The sequence below is a fragment of the Barbatula barbatula genome (genome assembly GCF_947034865.1).
Source record: "Barbatula barbatula genome assembly, chromosome: 2".
Classification (NCBI taxonomy): Eukaryota; Metazoa; Chordata; class Actinopteri; order Cypriniformes; family Nemacheilidae; genus Barbatula; species Barbatula barbatula.
In genome coordinates this window covers 2,609,273-2,627,373 of record NC_136767.1, presented here as the reverse complement: position 1 = coordinate 2,627,373, position 18,101 = coordinate 2,609,273, and the positions used below count along the sequence as shown (strand labels likewise).

Genomic DNA, 18,101 nt, shown 5'->3' with positions numbered 1-18,101 from the left:
TATGATATAATTCATAATATCAATTATTTAATTAATTAGCAATTAAATAATACAAATAGTAAAAAAAACAACCCTTTTAGAGCTTTTTAAGAATTAGGACTTAGTTTCGCACACTTTCAAGTAAAAAATTGAAACAGACACTGCACAATATGATGGCACTGCAACAAAAAGAATCTAAAGAAAGTTGTTGTTATAAAGTAAATGCACCTGGAGTAATGCACTGATATTGCATTTAGACTTTCGTTATCATATACCATGGTAGCTTGTTGTTAACATGACATCGTCCAAACAGAACATGTAATCAACTTTTGAGACAAAGTGGTCCCAAAAATACGATTTAACCAAGATTTCTTTCGTAAGGTGGAGAGCAATAATTGAATATGGTAAAATTCCTCCCACTCGCAGTTGGACAGGCTGGAAGCAACTCGACTCCATCCCTCTCTCCCTCCCTCGATCTGTCGCGCTCCTCCTTTGCTCCCGCAGTGCGCTTCACCATTCGCTTCATTCACTGGATAGAGATAACTTCAGAAACATGGCTCGGCCGCACACGTCCCTCTTGCTGTTTGCTTTTCAACTGTGCGCCTTTTCTTGGCAAGGTAAGGGCCCTTTAGCTGTCTTTTCATGCGGTTGTGTTTTTGTTTTATTTTAAGGTTGTCGGAAACTTTTCGGAGGAGCTCGGTTGCCCGCGCGCGTTTGAATGGGATGCACGCGGATATGTTGGGATGCTGCGGTTAAAACTCCTCTCAAACATAAAAGAAATGATACTTACATACTCTCACCAAATTTACAAAGTATTTATGTATTTTGGTTTGCGTAACATATTTGTAGTTGGTCATCAAAACACACTGCGGGCGGGGAAACCGATGCTTTATCCTGCGAAATAAACGCGTTTTTTGTGCGCAAGGTAACACCACGTTTTTACATAAAAAAGGGCATTTCTATCACCCTTTCCTTAATGTTTTCATTTGCCACTTTAACCAACTGTAAATGTCTTTGTACAAGCTGCAGGTGGACTAACCACAGCAGCTTTTTGGTGCTCTAAATGGGCATTGCTCTTTTAAAGTTGTCCAGAAACAAAGCAAATATTTATTCAACAATGCATGCAGCTGTTTCAAACTAAATAGTTTTATAATGACCCAATTTGCAGTCTCTTCTGGGTCTATGTCTAGAGAGTAGATCCTGGGACTGGTGATAAATGCGAGCTTTGTGTCTCCGTTCAGATAAAATCTGCGGAACTCGGGGAGCTCAGAAATGTGATGATTTGAGAGATTGAGAGAACGATACAGCTTTTAACAAAGCGCACTACAGTAATCCTAGTTCATTGTACATTTGATGCTTGAATCACCACTGATCATGTTTTGATGTCCTGTCAAACTCGTTCTGGGATGAACGTGTTATTGCATTTAAGAACATGACCAAGACGATTAGCTAACAAGCCCCCGTCTCCAGCGAACAGAGGATGGACCCCCACTGCATAATCCTAGTTCATCTATACCTCCTGCTGTCCCGTCTCTCCACTTTTTGTTTACTGCCTAGTGCACCCTTTCATCTTTCTAGCACACATCTACTACGCCTTAGTATTTTGCCAGTGGCCCAGGCACTGTTTTCTAATACAGGCTCCTGAAAAATGGTCCTAACAAGCCCTTGTTTATTCCCTATGGTTCACCTTGTGTTAATGAGGTCTTCTCCGCTCCCCCAGCGGATGAACCCAAAGCTGTCTGTTCTGGGATTATTGACTGTACACCCTGTTAGATAACAGCCCCTATGATTAAGAGGGGTCACCTTGCTCGCTCTTTGAAGGGATTTTTCGTCCTCCGAGTTGACATTGAGAGTGTCAACATTACAAATTGTATAAACTGTGATGTGGAAAATAGATCGCTGGTTTTGATAATTGTCGTACATTTTTCTGTATGTTGTCAAGAATTTGATGGCAAGCACTGGCAGTGTATTTATTTTAACACCAATTTAGAGTATCCACATAAATTAAATGAAATAATGGCTCTTTTCATTGAAAAATCAAAGAAGAACAATACGAAATGTCTTCATTTCTCCGCCCTGTCAATCAAAGTGTATACAACAACTTGCGTAAAACCTCCCAATACAAGGCATCTGCCAAAATGTGCATTTTTAGCACATATTGTGCACCCCCATACCATACTTCCCTCAAGTTCAAGCTCATATGAGATGCATTGTGTGCCAGAGATGCCAAGCGTTGGACTTCCTGCTTCCCATAGCAGCCCATGACCCAGAGTGAAGGCGATACAATTGAGTGGCTGTTCGTGCTTTGAGGGGGGCTTTATGCCTACAATCCTGGGTTCAGTCCCTGTCTATCACTCTTGACAGTGAATGTCATGTTAAAGCCTGTGGGCTACTTGTTTTGGCTTCACAAAAGGTGCGAGGGATGGCCTGCATGGGGATACATCTGCATTGTTGTGATGTTCAGCCTCAGTGAGTAACGTTGGATAAAGTTTAAGAGTCACAAAGGGGTTCAGGATGTTGCTATTTGCAGCGGAGAGTATTGTTTTAAAACCATGTTTATAATATACACAAATCTGTGTGTTGACTTCAATGCATTATGAAACAAAGGCATTAGATTGCCATTCTGAATATGTATATTGATGCACATTAAACGATGGATTAAACGACTGATGGAATGGTGCATTTTGAGTTTAAGAGTTAATCTTCTGAACTAATCCCTTAAAGGCAGACTTTAATGATTCATAACCAGCAGGGGGCAGCATGAAAGAAATGAGCTAGATCAAACCAATCATGTAACTTGTGGTGTTGATTGTAAACATGTTTAGCCATTAACAAGCGCTTACCAAGGGCTAAAACTCAACTCTTTCAATATAGATTTAATAAAACGGAGAAGTTTGAAGTAAAAATGTGCTGACAGATTGAATAGTTTACCCCAAAATGAAACTTCTGTCATCATTTACTCACCCTCGTGTCATTCCAAACCTGTATGACTTTCTTCAGAACACAAAAGAAGATATTTTGAAGAATGTTGTTAGCCAAATAACATTGATCCTATTGACTTCAATTGTATTGGAATTTCTCAAAATATCTTCTTTAGTGTTCCACGGAAGAAAAAGTCAAATAGTTGACAAATAAAACCATAAATGTATATTTACAATAGAATAAGAGAGATTTATCTTCATTGTTCGTTTTGTAGTACATGTACATTTTTTCTGTTCATAGGACATGGTTTATTTGTCAACGACCTATATGTTTTGACAAGCCTTAAAATATGAATTATGTCTTTAACAACTAAGTCTTGATCTTAACCCTCATTAATTCATCAGATGTGTGTATAATCACCTCTCAGATAAAACGAGAGCATTGCTTTGCAATGCATAACTGCGGATGTTTTTTCATTGTATTTTTGGGGTTCAGGTTAATAAAATAAATTGTTGTACATGACCTATTAGGTACCAGCCGTTAGAATACCATGTATTTTGCACCTGCTAGCCCAGATCCAGCCATGCAAGATTCATCCTGGAAAACCTCTATAATCAATCAAATAAGAAAAGGAATGGCCCTTTCATTTTAAGTATTGTTGTGCATTAGAGCTCTCATCTGCCAGGTCTTTTGATCTCATCCCTGAAGTCATGGTAGCTGGTCTTGATCCTTGTGCTAAGATTTTCATATGGTGATGAGATGAGACGCAGGCTAGACAGTCACCCGCTTGGAGCTAAACCAAAACAATGGCGAGGAATTCCTCTGTGCCCGTATATCCTTTAATAAAAGAGTCGACTGGGTAATTGAAGGTGTGCGTGTCTCAGATCCACAGGTGGAGGATTAGATCTTTATCTAATAGAGTTTGCTCTTATCGAAGTCTTCTGTGACTTGAAAAGAAGTAGTTCTGTGTTCGTTATCAAGTCTACGTCCAAGCTTTAAAACGGGTAAAGCACTAAATGTTTTCCACGATGAAAAAACTGTATCCTAGCCAGATTGTCAAAGAAATCACACAATAGTTTGAGCTCAATGTGCACATTTTGTGTTGCTTGTGGCTTGGATGACCTGGCTTACATTTTGATTCCGGTCTGGGAAACGCGTCAAACTGGCAGTGGCCACGGGCAGGCAATGGCTTTAAAATCTGGCAGTGTGTTTTATGTTATTTTATTCAATAATTTACAATTCATGCATTTACCGGCAAGCTTTGCATGACATAACTTGCCATAGTACCACATTAAAAAGTTTTGATCTGACTAAGAAATAGATTTGTGAGCTAAGGTAGGCTCTGTAGACTGACCACATTAATGAAGCGTGACAATGAATAACAGTCATCCAAGTGCAACGAAGGGGGTAAAGAATTTACAGTGGACAGATTCCAGCTCTTCCTGCCCCCCTCTATCACTTTCTCACATTCATTTTAGAACACATAAACACTACGAGGATTTTTTATTTGAGCACTTACATAAATTAAAAATTATCGTTTTTAAGATCGATAGCAATTATACGCTTCACTCAACAGAAGCAGTAGGCAGCTTTTTTAATGGCATTAGAATAAATGGACATCGTATGTCCTGATAAACAGCTTAATTTTTTCCAGATCGTGTCCCATGCGATTCCTCAGCTTTATCCCATTATTATTCTCTACACTTATAACCAGCTTAGCACACCCGACATCCGTTCGGTCTAAAGCCGCCCACCATTTTTGGAGAACCCCATCTGTGGGGTGCATCACTTGCCGGGAACTGATTTGGGATCTGGGAGAAATCCTCACAATGCAAGTGGAATTTTGGAAGTCTGCAGATAAGGGCTTCTCCAAAATCTTTCCTGCTTCCAACCCCACCCCAAACCTGTCCGTCTTTATCTCTTTGCAGCTCTCTCTCGGTTTAGGATGTAATCCTAAAACCGCTGTAAACACCTGGTGGCAAAATCATTTCATGAGTTTTGAAGCGAGTGGTTTTGTGGTGTGTGTGTGTCTGTGTGTGCATGCGTATACAGAAATCATACACCACAATAGTAGCCCCTCAAGTCTTCGGTTGGCCTCCATCCCCCCACGGGCGGTCACAGACGCTCCTCCCACATCTCCCTCATACTTACATGCCCTTCACTCGGCTCAGGCTTGGCTATCAGCCCGTTGAGATGGAGCCCCGAGCATCAGGCCCTTCACTTACTCCAAAATCGTTATTGCTTTTATAGCAGTCATTCTTGCTGTTGTTATGTTTTGGGTGGTTGCGAGGCAATTCTCTGCAGATACTATTTGTAACTTTATTTTTTATATTTTAAGGAAAGTGGAAGGGTGCTAGGTTGTAATGGGTGGTTGCCCTAGTGTTGCTTGGGTGGTTTTCCTGAATGGTTTAATCACATTGTAGTGCATTTTCTATAGAGTTCTGGAAGGTTTCTAGGCTATTTTATGGTGGTTGCTAGCGGGCTAAAAATGGTTGGTTGCTGGTCCAGGTGAAAATAGTCCCCCAAGATGTTGTGGTTCTTAGATATAATTGCTCCCGAATTAAGTCACTTTTCCCTCATTTTCCTGACAAAAGTCCTTTTGCTTAGAAAAGTAGTAGCACGGCTATCTTTAGTTATACTCACAATTTTGTGTGTTTAAAGTGATAGTTCACCCAAATATGAAAACTCTTCCTCTTGTTCTTTTAAACCTGTATGAATTTCTTTCCTATACAGAACACAAAAGAAGATATTTTGAATAATGTTGTTAACCAGTACCCATTCACTTGCATTGGTTTTGTGTCCATACAAAAGAAGCGAATGGGTGCCAGCGCTGTTCGGTTGCCAACTTTCTTCAAAATATCAGCCTTTGTGTTCTGCGGAAGAAAGTCGTACAGGTTTGAAATGACAAGAAGGTGAGTAAATGATGACAGAATATTCATTTTTGGGTAAAATCTTGGAACCACCAATAGTAATAATGACTAGATGCTTATAGCCTTTTTTAAACATGGCCATGTAAAAAACAAGCTTTCTCTTATATTGATTTAGTATAAGCTTAACATAAAAGTGTAAACAAATAATAAAAATATTTTCTTGGTTTATCACAATGAAGGAGGATGGAACTTGTATGCAGTGTATTGCAGTTTTGTTTATTTCCGCTAAAATGGAAATAAAAAATGTCTCTTCAGGTGCGCATGTGATCCCGCACACGTCAATAGATCGGCATGAGATGTATTTCAGCACTTTTTTGAAATCTGATGAAGACGTATGTCATCCCATGTCCGTATTAGATTATCTTTAGAGACAATAGAACTGTCAGCATATGCATTGTGTTGCTCTCCTGATCACTGAGGGCAAAATATCCTCCAGAAACACCACACCCTTCAAGTTTCTTTGTCCTTCAACATGTTACCCTGCCACCATCTTTAGCTTTCAGCTTTGTGTAGATAATGTGTCAAGGAAATAGATCATCTTAAAATATACAATAACAAATTCTGACCTCATGCAACAAAGTGAAATTCTGGTCGCCCTTTTTCATGCAACTAGAGTGAATTGGGAACTGAAGATTTCAGGCTCCAAAATGACTACTTCAAAAAGTATCATAAAAGTAGGCCATACATCTCTTTGGCTATTTTTCAAGTTGTTTTCCGAAGTCGTAACTTTTATGGGAATAAAAAACGTAAATGTATTTTTATGACTTCAGAATACTTGAAATATAGCACGTGAGTCATATGCAACACTTTTATGATACTTGGGAGTTTTGTGTCTTTTTTGAAGCTTTGGTTCCACTTTTGTGTAACTTTAGAGAAAAAAAGCGGAATTTCTCATTTTCTGTTTCACGAAGAACATACGTCATACAGGTATGGAAAGACATAAGAGTGAGTAAATGATGACAGAATTGTCATTTTGGGTGAACTTTTCCTTTTTGGTTAACCATCATATATCCCCTCAGATTCATTTGTTCTTGCGTGTGGGCAAACAATGCTCTTCGGTTGAATAAATGATGAACACACGTCTAATAAATACCACCCTGGTAAAGGTTAGTGCTCACTTATTTCAGTCGGATCAGTCAAACACAAGCAAACATAGTGTTCCCCATCTCTGAAATGTGAAATGTCATCCAAAACCACACAACCCTTTTGGCTTTTGTTTCTGCTGTCTCAGATATACCACGTCTGTTGCTTGTCTGCGATAAACTGCCCTTTTCTGACCAGAAGAAGTTGTCCACACTAGTTTCTTTTTCCAAACTGTAAGTAACATTCTGTAGGATAAACCGCATAGCAGAGATCTGTTGAAAGGGGTAACATCGCCCAACACCCACAGCTGTGGGCAACGTTCCAAAAATCTGTTTTCGGCAGCCCCCTCTTCATTCTTTCTGGAACTCCCCGTAGATCTGATAATCAAGCGTAGTGGGCTCGTACCAGATTCCGTACCTAGATATGAGTGTGCGCATATGTACATGCATATTCAATAACGCACTCACACAGTGCATCGCCCCACTCAGTCCCTGCTGTTGTGGTAATGCTGGTCTTTGTAGTCGCTCTCAGCTGGGAATATGCACGGTAATGAAGGCCTGTGTTTGAGATCGGGGTATTGTACTTTATTGCCATTTTTATGCGAAGATTTAATTGAAGTAAACCTACATCGTTTCTGTGTGTCTATCTAATTATATAATGTGTCCTATTAAGCGTATTGCAAATGTACTTCGTATATTTTCTTAGAAATTATATGTAGTTGGTTAATTTACCTGTTTAATGACAAGATTTCTTAATTTTTTCTTTCATTTAAGTTACAGGTGGCATCTGTAATAGTGGAGCGATATTGCATTTGGTCAGCATAATCATTATTTTATTGCCATAAAGTCTGGTCCACTTTGATTTTTTTAGAAGAGGAAACATTGATTTAAACCGAATGATAACTTTTCACCAACATGAAAGTTTTTCAATGCTGTTAAGGAAGATCGAGATCCTCTAATCCGACATGAGGGCAGTTTTGTCTTTAACTCTTCGACCTGCACTGAAAAACATTCAAATTATTTCACAAAGTGTTGCTTGTGGTAAACTGTACGGCACAGAAAAGTTACAATTAAAGAAAATAAATAGTAGAATACAGTTATGGCTGTGAGTTTCTAGTTGCTTATGTGTGATTTGGTTTGTCATTACCTAGCAAACTTTGGCAGACGTAGTCACTTGTTCTTACCCAAAAGTCCTCAATGTATCAACTTGTATTTTTGTAAACACAACTTTGCTCCTAGGCTGACTGATGCAGCCAACTTCCTGGAAGTTGTCTAAAGTCAGCCAACAGATTGGCAGGTTTGTCCGGGCTTCGGTTTTTGGGTTTTAAAGCATACGTCTACGATGAGGAAAATCCCGCACATATATCACATAACTAGCTTTGTGTACGCTGCCGGCAAAAACAGAAATCCGAATGGTGGGTAATGTGAATGTACTGTGACCACCAGCTGTCGAATAATATAAAAAGTACACTAGCAAGTGTGTGCTGAAAAGACTAAATGGCTCATTAGCATAGCATAGCAGCATAGCAGATATTTCTGCAGCGACCTCAAACCACCAAAATTCAGATGGTTCTAGCAACCCGATATATTAATACTGTACAGTGGCCATCTTATTTCTCAAGTTTTCCCTCGAGACTTTGGATGCAACGTTTGCTATGTGATCCTTTGTTGACACGATCATTCTTTCTGGGAAATGTAGGGTAAGAATATTTTTACATTGAGGCCATGGATAATCTGTGTGGTGAGGTACTTTTTAAAGTTAAACATTGTGAATTTTTTTGTATAAAACTTCAGCACTTTTTCAGTTAATGGATTCACTGTAATTTATTTTAATGTTGTGTACTCTAAAATTCCTGACCTTTTGCAGTGTTAATATTAGCAAAGGTGCCATTTATAACAGACAGACAATGATAACAATTCATAAGATGGTTACCAGACAGTACTGTATTACCCACATGGAAATAATTACATGTTGATTTGAACGAGAGGAGACATCTTACTCAGTGCTTGTATTCACAGAGATCAGACACGGCGTGAGGAGAATGAGCCCAATTTTAGTTTTTCATGGACAGATCAGACTGGATTATTGGAAGTTATGTAACTTTAGCTGATCATGACTGACAGCTCAAGACACTTTTAGCTTTGTGTGTGAATGAGACCTTTTGAAAATCTGAAAATAGCTGAACTTTTCTCTTGAGAAAAAGATTCCAGTAAATGTGAATTAAGTGTTTTGCTAAATTACTAAATTACATACAGCGTCATTGCAAAGATGCAAATTCGCGGCCGGCGACACTCGACAAACGGTTCTTCTGCGCAAGCTGAAAATGTTAAACTAAAGCGAGAAATTAGCACGAAAAGCTCACCACTGTTTGATGCGTGAAGACACTCCTCATTGCGCGATCTTTTTGGCATCACTCATGGCATCAAAATAACCAACTATTACCGTGAATAATAAAGAGCAAGGAACGCGATGCTTCGTGTTTGGTGTGAACACAGCATATGTTTTCTAAAGAGGTTTTGGTAAAGGTGATGGTTTTTGAAACATAACAACTCCATTTCAGGTTCTTTGCTCAGGACCATTACAAAAAATAAGTATATTTGATGTTCATTTTGCTAAGTATGCTTGTGTAAAGTTAAACTATTTTGAATCTAATAGTACTGTACTGGTTAGTGTACTATTTCAATACGAATCGGGACTATATTGGCCCACTTTAAAGTAAATAAAAATATATATTTTAAGTTTAACGGTACTAAACTTTCAGTACACTACTAGTTTATAACTACATTGTTCATTTTTTATGTAGTACAAGTATGTGACCCTTCTGTCAAATATGCTTATTGTGCAATTTTAAAATATTTAAGTGTTTAAAGTTATTTCTTAAAGTATAAGAGTGAATGTATACTATGTATAAGTGGAAGGTAAGTGGACGCATGCTGTATTTTACCTGTAATCAAGGCACAAAACTCCACGTCTGCTCTCCAAAAAACTCAAAAACCCATTGATTGAAGTGATATTGAGTATTAGCAAAGGAGATGAATGACAAACATCAACAGATGCCGTACTCCCCCAGCTGTTACATTTCATAGTCTTGAAGGAGACCCTTGTTTTTAAGACCATCAGAAGACACTATGGACTGTTCATCTTTATCCTGCCATAACCAGGTGGTGTCAAGCACACACTCGCGGATGCATTTAAACTGTTCATCTCGGGACTCATCAAATACATGCCTCTGGACACCAGCCAGGAAGGAATAATTCAATGGGCCTTTTCAGTTCTTACAGACCGGTACAATTGTGTTACTATAAAATACATCCAGTGAAACAGAACGCAAGATAAATCCTGATGATTTGATATTAAATAAGTCGTTGAGACATATCCTTTGCCTCACAAGTTATTCGAACGCCATGACTCTGACCTTTATGCTGTCACAAGCCTTCTTGGTCGGTCGTAAGGGTGTTTATTTATGTCTGATGTCTTTTGTCTTTAACCTCTCACCCTGTAAGTGTCTGCTTACGGAGTCGCTCTCATGGGCCCCTTGCTATCCCTTAAGGGCCAGATTTACGATCTGCCTTAAGAAATTCACCTCAGCGAGTCTTGGCTCTCATTTATCGCATATATCTTTGTGTTGAAGGTTTCTGCTGGACTGAGTGAAGTGCGGTTTTACTCTTCATGGAATGAATGGATTCAGGCTATACGCAGACATGCTAAGGTTTATTTTCATAGCTCGCCACAAAGTATGTGCATCTTGGCTGAAGGACGACCCGGTTGAAGTACGACCTTACACCTTACGATCAGATACTGCTATCTCCTCTGATACGCGATATGCTAGACAGAGCTGTCTGACTCTGCTCTCGCTCAAAGGTGTAACAGATACTTTGTTTTAAACATTGCTCTGGTAAATGACAGGGTGCCAGTAAGTCATGACAAGGGTTGATGTCTTTTCACAGCCTTTGCATTTATGAAAACGAGCTCTCTGATTGGTTGGAGCACCGCCACGTGTACAGACCCACTGCGGGTTATTGTAAAACGTAACTAATCACAGATCAGCATGAAAGAGCAATTTCTAACATCTCGCTTTTGAAGGCCTGCTTTCTCTTTTGCTTATGTTTAATAGACTGTAACCTCTGTGGCATGCATCCAATTTCCTCTCATTAAGAGCGCTCATAAATTTTGCAATTGAAAACACATAGCAATTGAAAAAAAAATGAACTCAACGTTCTGATCGTTTGCAAGTTTCTAACGTGACGGCACAAATTGTATGCACATTTTTCATTTATGGCATTAGAAGATTGTAGCAGATTCCCATCTTCGACCAATATGATTTAAACTTGGCATTCTGGAAACCTGTCAGCGTCCGTATTTAATTATACACAAAGACGGAGCAATAAACCATCAGTTCATCACGTAGTAAATCTCAACAAAGAGTGAAAAGCAGGGAATAAGGTTGCATTCGCACCTTTTAATGGGAATCCTAGAGTTTTTCTACTAAATGTTTATGAGATGATGACTGAATTTTGTTGTGAGGTCCCCCTGAATTTATTGAAGTTGCACGTAAGCCCATATTGAATCTGCAGCATCCACATCGACAGAAGCTTGGAACTGCAAAAGAGTTACCAAATATGTTCAGAGGAAATCAACTAGATTTTGTCATCATATGAAGCTAATATTACTTTTATCATTATCATACTTAAAGTCTCCCATGTGAGATGTCTTGACTAATTCAAAACTTGCTCTTAAAGGTCCAGTGAATAACATTTAGCAGCATCTAGTGGTGAGGTCGCGAATCGCAAACAAAGAGCTCACTCCACCCCTCCCTTTCGAAACACTACTGCAGGGATCTCCAACGTGGTGCCCGTGGGCACCTGGTAGCCCGCGTGAACCCTGTAAGGTGCCCGCTAAATGATGCTCCAATAATGCTCAAGACAGTTGACAAATCTGTGACTATACCGATCAGCGAAGCGCTACACCGTCATGAAAGGTTATTATTAGCAAGTGTTATAAGCTTTAATATATTCAAGTGCAAAAATATCTAAAAGAAAACTGAATTTGGTTTTGTGAGTGTAAAAATAAGGCATCACATGTTTAAAGTTTGAAAGTATGATATCCACAAGTAGCCCTCTAGAGGATTTTAGATATTTTGGTAGCACTCGCATACAAAAAGGTTGGAGACCCCTGCACTACGGCATAACTAAGATGTCGTCATTGCGCTTCTTTGCCAAAGGAGATAACAAATTTACGAAATGCGCTCTGTAAAGCAGTTTGTCTTGAAACAACATGACGAATTCCATGTGAGGGGGCCCGTGGTGTGTATGTAGATAGAAATAGCTCCTTCTAAGGTATGAAAAAAACTAAACGCTTCATTATGTTAGGTCTTTATACATCTCTGAAGACATTGTATGCTTATTATATTGCATTTCTGTCCTCCAAAAAATTACACATTGGACCTTAAAGCAAGTGATAAGACTATAGAACATTCCAGTCGATCTCGCAGGAAAACATAACTAGGTGACATCACATATGATTTAAAGAACGTCACACAGAAATGTCATAAAAATGTGAAATAGTTACGATTTGCCATGAGATTATGTTTGAAATTAAGATTTTTGATTTCACCATGTTTAACTGTTTTGCAGAATTATGCAGGTTTTCTCTCACAGTCACGACAGAAAACGTGAAGAAGTTTCTTTCATTTAAATCAGCCAAACTTTACAGCTCAGAAACAGCTCGGTTGTTGCTACCTTTATGAATAAATCATTCAAAAGATCCAAGCACGCTGAGAAAGACCTTGTTAAGACTGTCAAGTGTAAAATTATTGACATAAGAGAGCACCCTGCATATCAGCGATTATAACCATCGCTTTAATTATTCATTTTTCTGCAAGCAGGCAGCACAGATAGTTGCTTTCGATCCCTCACCCTCGAAGACATTTTGGACAGAGTTTTCTACACTTTCGTACATGCGCGTTCACTTTTTAGCCCCAGTTGAGAGTCCACAGAAATTATAATATAGTCATGAAGAATCCCACTGCAAGATGATGAAAACAAAGAAGCGTTTCTGTTATACCCTGATCCCTGGGGTATAGATTTCTGCAAAGGCCAACAAGTTGGTCAGGAAGATGAGTCAGTACCCCCCCCACCCTCGTGTAAGAGTATTCACAGCACAGCAAGCCGACCCTGCCTCCAACTGACTGGCATCTGCTCTCACAGTTGACGCCAGGAACTGTAACACCGACAAGCCGAAATAACCAAAACAAGCGCACAATGTGAGGGATATGAAGCATTTATTAATTGAGATGAGGGAAACAGGTACCGGAAAACATCTCACCAGTGGGACATGGAGTGGAGAATCAATTTTGAGCTGCACGGGACGCTTGTGGAAACTCTATTAAAGGAATATTCTAGTTACTTACACATAAAGGTGAAAGTGTGTCATCTCTGTTAATATGTTAACAGTGAGTGTAAACATACATGGACACGCAACTAGCCCCTATTTACATTACAGCACCAATTTACCCTGATGGGTTTTCTTTGGCAATGAACTGGACACTGGCTATTGAATTAAAGCAGAATCAGCATTATATATTTCAATGCGTCTAAAGTGTTATGACCTGCAAAAACTTACTTGTCTAAATAAATAGGAGTGGAATGAAATATTTCAGCTGTTAAGAACAAAATCATTTTGAGAGGTATTGTCGCAAAACAAACTTATTAAATTGATTATACAATTCATAAGATTTCTAGAGAATACAAAACTGAGATCGTCCCAAGAAAGAAAAAGCTGTCTTTCAGTACATTCCCAAACAGCTTTTTGGATTCCCTCCATTTCAGCAGGGTGGTAAATGAATTTGACACTCGGACTGACAGAGTCTGAATTAGCTGGCGAGAGTTCACAGAAAGACCTCCAAGACAAACTGACTGCCATATTATAGAACGTTTCTGAGTGGCACCAAACTGCATATTTGAGCCAAGAACTGTGGCACTGCTGGACTCAAGTGAGCCCAGTTATTTGATTCATATTTTACCATAATGGATCAGGTGAAGTATTACAATACAACGTTATATCACTAAAGATTGAGATTTCTTTGAAATATAACCACAGTTTTAAGTTTATTATACACTGTAATGTGGATATCTCTGAGTAAACAAGGATTTCACTGAGAAAAGAATGAAATTAGAAATGAGCCAGATCTAAATGCCTCGATAGTACTTCGTTGTATGTCAAATGTAATAACTTGTTCTTCCATTAAAAGATACAAGTACAAAAATATGAGACCTTTAGCAACACACAAAAGATTATTATTTAGTGTTTTTTTCTTTATGAGTTATTTTGGGCAACAGAAGAGGGCGATTGGTCTTATCTTTGAGCTTGACGTTTGAAAGAGATAACAAAATATTGCATGCCTCTCCCTTCTCTATTATTACATGGTGCTGAGAGATGAGTTGTAAAGCTACGTTTAATCATTTCGTTGCAAATGCTGAATCGATTGTTTTTATAGTTAGATTCAGCTTTGTGATTCTGGAGTTGTTAAATAAATACATTTCAGAAATACATTTTATAAATGTATTACTTTACAGTATAAGCAAAAGTGTTGCAATGGTCTTGTCATAAAATTTAGAAAACTTTTATAATTGTGCTTGATTGTATAAAATGTACAGTCCGGTTTAATAGGTGGTTTTAAAGGGATGGGTCACCCAAAAAAGCTTGATGGTAACCTTACCACGGCAGTACCCATTGACTTCTATTGTACGGACAAAAAAACAATGCGTAGGTTATAGGTAGCGCCGTGGTTCGATTACCAACTTTCTTCCAAATATCTTCTTTTGTGTTCTGCTCAAGAAAGTCATAGAGGTTTGAAATGACAAGATGTTGAATAAATGATGTGATTTGCGTGAACTGTCACTTTAATGATAGTAACTTGGGTCGGTCCTTCAACAAAGTCTATACATCTTTCTGTATAGTTTATTATCTTCCAGGTAAATATGGAATGTCAGACAATAATCTGTACGATTTGATGCATCAGTCATGTCCGTAAACCTCTGGAATCAGTAAAGCCCTTAAATTTCTAAAAGGTTTAAATAATAGTGGTTCAAAAATATGCATTGACCAATGTCATCTTAACCCATCCATCTTTTCCCATGTTGGTGCCATCCAGTAAAGCAGATGGAAGCATCCAAACTGTTCAAACTTTGTTACCAATGGCAAAACACCTGCTGCCTGAGCCCGGCGGGGACACTAGAAAGTTCCGGATTCCACCACACCAAAGCCGTAAAAACAAACCTATAAATGAGCCGGTGGATTGTCAACATCCACCGGTAAGAAAAAAACCCAGCTTCAATAAAGATAAAGAGCGGGAGAAATGCTGTGCCTGTCGCTCAAAGTGTGTGGTCCCACCCCCTGCCTGTCCACTTGCTTTCTCACCAGTCCCGCAAATCACTTGACAAATGGACAAGCAACAGGTGTCACAAAGAAAAACTCCCTTTGACCAGCTGTGTCTGTCCTTTACGTGGGAATCCGAGAGATGTGGCCATTGTTTGCCACTGTGTGTCATGTCAGGGTCATCCTGCTTTTCGTGCTTGGAACCTGAATGCTGCTTTTATCCCATAAACCCCTTTCACAGAGCGGATAAAACGTGGTTATACAAAGTAAAGCCGTCGTTTTATCAAAGCCATTTTTTATCATTGTGGTTCTAAAATGGCAAATCGTTGGCCACCTTTTTAACAGCTTCAATTTTTTCTGTAGTTGTGGAAAAAAAGATTTTGCTTACAGTACCAATAGTGTCAACACTGTTGCCCAAACAGAACGATGAGCATAGATATGAGGTTTCTATATAAGGTTCTGTTGTTATGAGAAACAGTGTCAGTTTGTTATGGGGCTTCGTCTTGTTTTATCTGTATGTTGCTGAAGTCAACCGAGCTGGAGGGGACACGGTGTGGGCGTCTAATGAAATAAACTTACTTCTGGAGTTGAGTGGAGCAGAGTGGAGAGAGAAGCAATAATTTATCCGGCTGCTATCGCTGTAGGGTACGGTGTGTTAATGTGTAGAGATAACTCCCAAACTCACCTACAGGGCAATTCAGAGAAAAGCTGGAAGGAATCGAAATGTTTCAGGTTTCGACTGGTTTGTTTTTGTACTGGTGTGACCACAATAGTAAGCCTGATGATTACCTTGATCGTGGTTATTGTGCTTGACTCTTCCTATTAGCTATGGTTTGTTTGAATTTGAGCTGCAAAATAACACTGTTAAAGGGGTGGTGCAATGGTGTATCATGCATTCAGACTTCTTTACAATGTTAAACGTGCTGTCTTCTCATGCTTAACATGGTCAACTTGTCAGAAAACTAGTTGGACGTATTACGTAGTAATTTACGTAGATCGTTTGAAACTGATAGATGGAGCATTGATCCCAGCGCTAAAATATTCTGTAAATAAACCCCACGCGGTAAGTTAAACTAATGTCTGTGTTTTCTTGGCAATGTATTCGCACGTACTTTAGTTCCGCCACACACGCGTCGCATGTTTTCGGAAATAATCGCACAGCTGTCCTTTTTAATGTGATTAAAGTAAAGACTCTTTAGATATTTGGAGGGTGCGATACGATTCTGTAAGTACTCAAGATTAACAGCTAGCTAATAGAGAGCTTTCCTGTAGCTCAGGGCTAAGAGCATAGCACTAGCAATGCCAATGGAATGGGTTCGATCCCAGGGGATTGCATATACTTAGAATAAAATTTTTTATAGTACAATGCAATGCAAGTTGCTTTGAATAAAATTTAAATATGTAAATGTTAACATGAGATATACAGAAACTGTCTGAGTTATGGCCGCTTTAAACGTTGTTAAGTATTGTGGGTGTTATTCTCACAAGCACTTTCTCAAACTGAATAATCGACAAAATTAACCGTATTTTACATGTTTCTCCAGTAGTAGTTCTGTGTGTCCAAAGTGAAGCCAAAGCAATTAGATTGCCCCCTGCTTGCTTGCTGTAGTATAGGTCATAAACCCGCCCTCTCTATGTAAATGAAGGGGAATGACATCAAACTGAAAAATCCAATTGCCTGTCAATTTTTTTTTGCCAAAGCTGGTTTCCGTCATTTTAGTTAGTTCTAAAAAGGGGCGTGATAACATGATGTCTTAGTTTACGATTAAATCATCATCAGAGAACATGGGCGGGACCTTGTTTCCTTGGCTCCACCTCACACTCATTACTGCGCATACTTCTGAGCCAAATGACGTCATCGCCGCAATATGTCTGCGCCGGCCATAACCCTGACATTTTTACTTTATTTTTCTACAATGGAAGTTAATGGTGGCGCGTCGTCCATTTTTTATACATTTATATTTTAATACTTACGTTCAGGACTTTTCCATATTATTGATAACAAATGCCGTCCCAGACCAGCACACCTAGAATAGGAATTGTTGTAAAGTATGAACACTAATGAGGTCACGTGAAATGAATCCTGCTGCTCAGATATATTAAAATGACATGGAATTAAAGACTAGAGTCACACGTTTTAAAGGAGATTCTCATTGAGAGGGTCTGGCAGGGTCACAGTCAGGCGGTTGTGTCCTCATTAGCGATCGAGTGAACCTGTGATCACTCTACAATTCTCTTTGAGGGCATTAGGCTGCCTCAGCAGGGGGTTGGTGGAAGCTGCCGGGGCTATCACTGCCTCGTCTAGGTACAGTATGGGGTATGTCTGCCCTCCCTCCCCCTATCTCAGCCCTAACTCTCTGATGGATGTGATGAAGGGAATGATGGCATACAGATTCGGCTTTGTTGTGTGCTTGTTAATATTTGTCAGAGAAGAGCGAAGGGTTGAGATCTACGCACCCTAATGATCGCCTAGGCAGTGGCACGCAGGGACCCAGTTCGGCCTCCAATTCCATATCTTGCGCCTTTTTTATCTCCCAGTTGCTTTCAACTTCATAATTTTATTCCACATGAAAGCTTCAGCTCATAAGAGTCGCACTAGGGTTGTTATGAAATATACAGTAGACCAGAAGGATTGATTTTTTTCACGCTGTGAGCGTGGTATTCTGTTATTTTTGGACCTGATGTTTCTGCCAGCCCAGGGTTCCTCTTCCTGCCGGCCAATCCATCATCAATTTAAAACACGCTCCCCAGATAACAGGGCCTTTTGTTAAGGCCACGCTTGTCACAAGACTTGACATGACACAGGGGCGC

The 18,101-nt window shown here is 39.3% G+C and overlaps 1 protein-coding gene across 1 annotated transcript in view; it reads left to right on the top strand.

Annotated features, from left to right (window-relative positions):
• The first annotated feature begins 403 nt into the window (after positions 1-403).
• mcama (melanoma cell adhesion molecule a) overlaps positions 404-18,101 on the top strand; it is a 36,734-nt gene continuing 19,036 nt past the window's right edge. Inside the window, exon 1 of the mRNA XM_079474314.1 lies at positions 404-596. Within this exon, the coding sequence (XP_079330440.1) occupies positions 533-596 (64 nt within the window). The 5' untranslated portion in view covers positions 404-532. The remainder of the gene's footprint in view (positions 597-18,101) is intronic.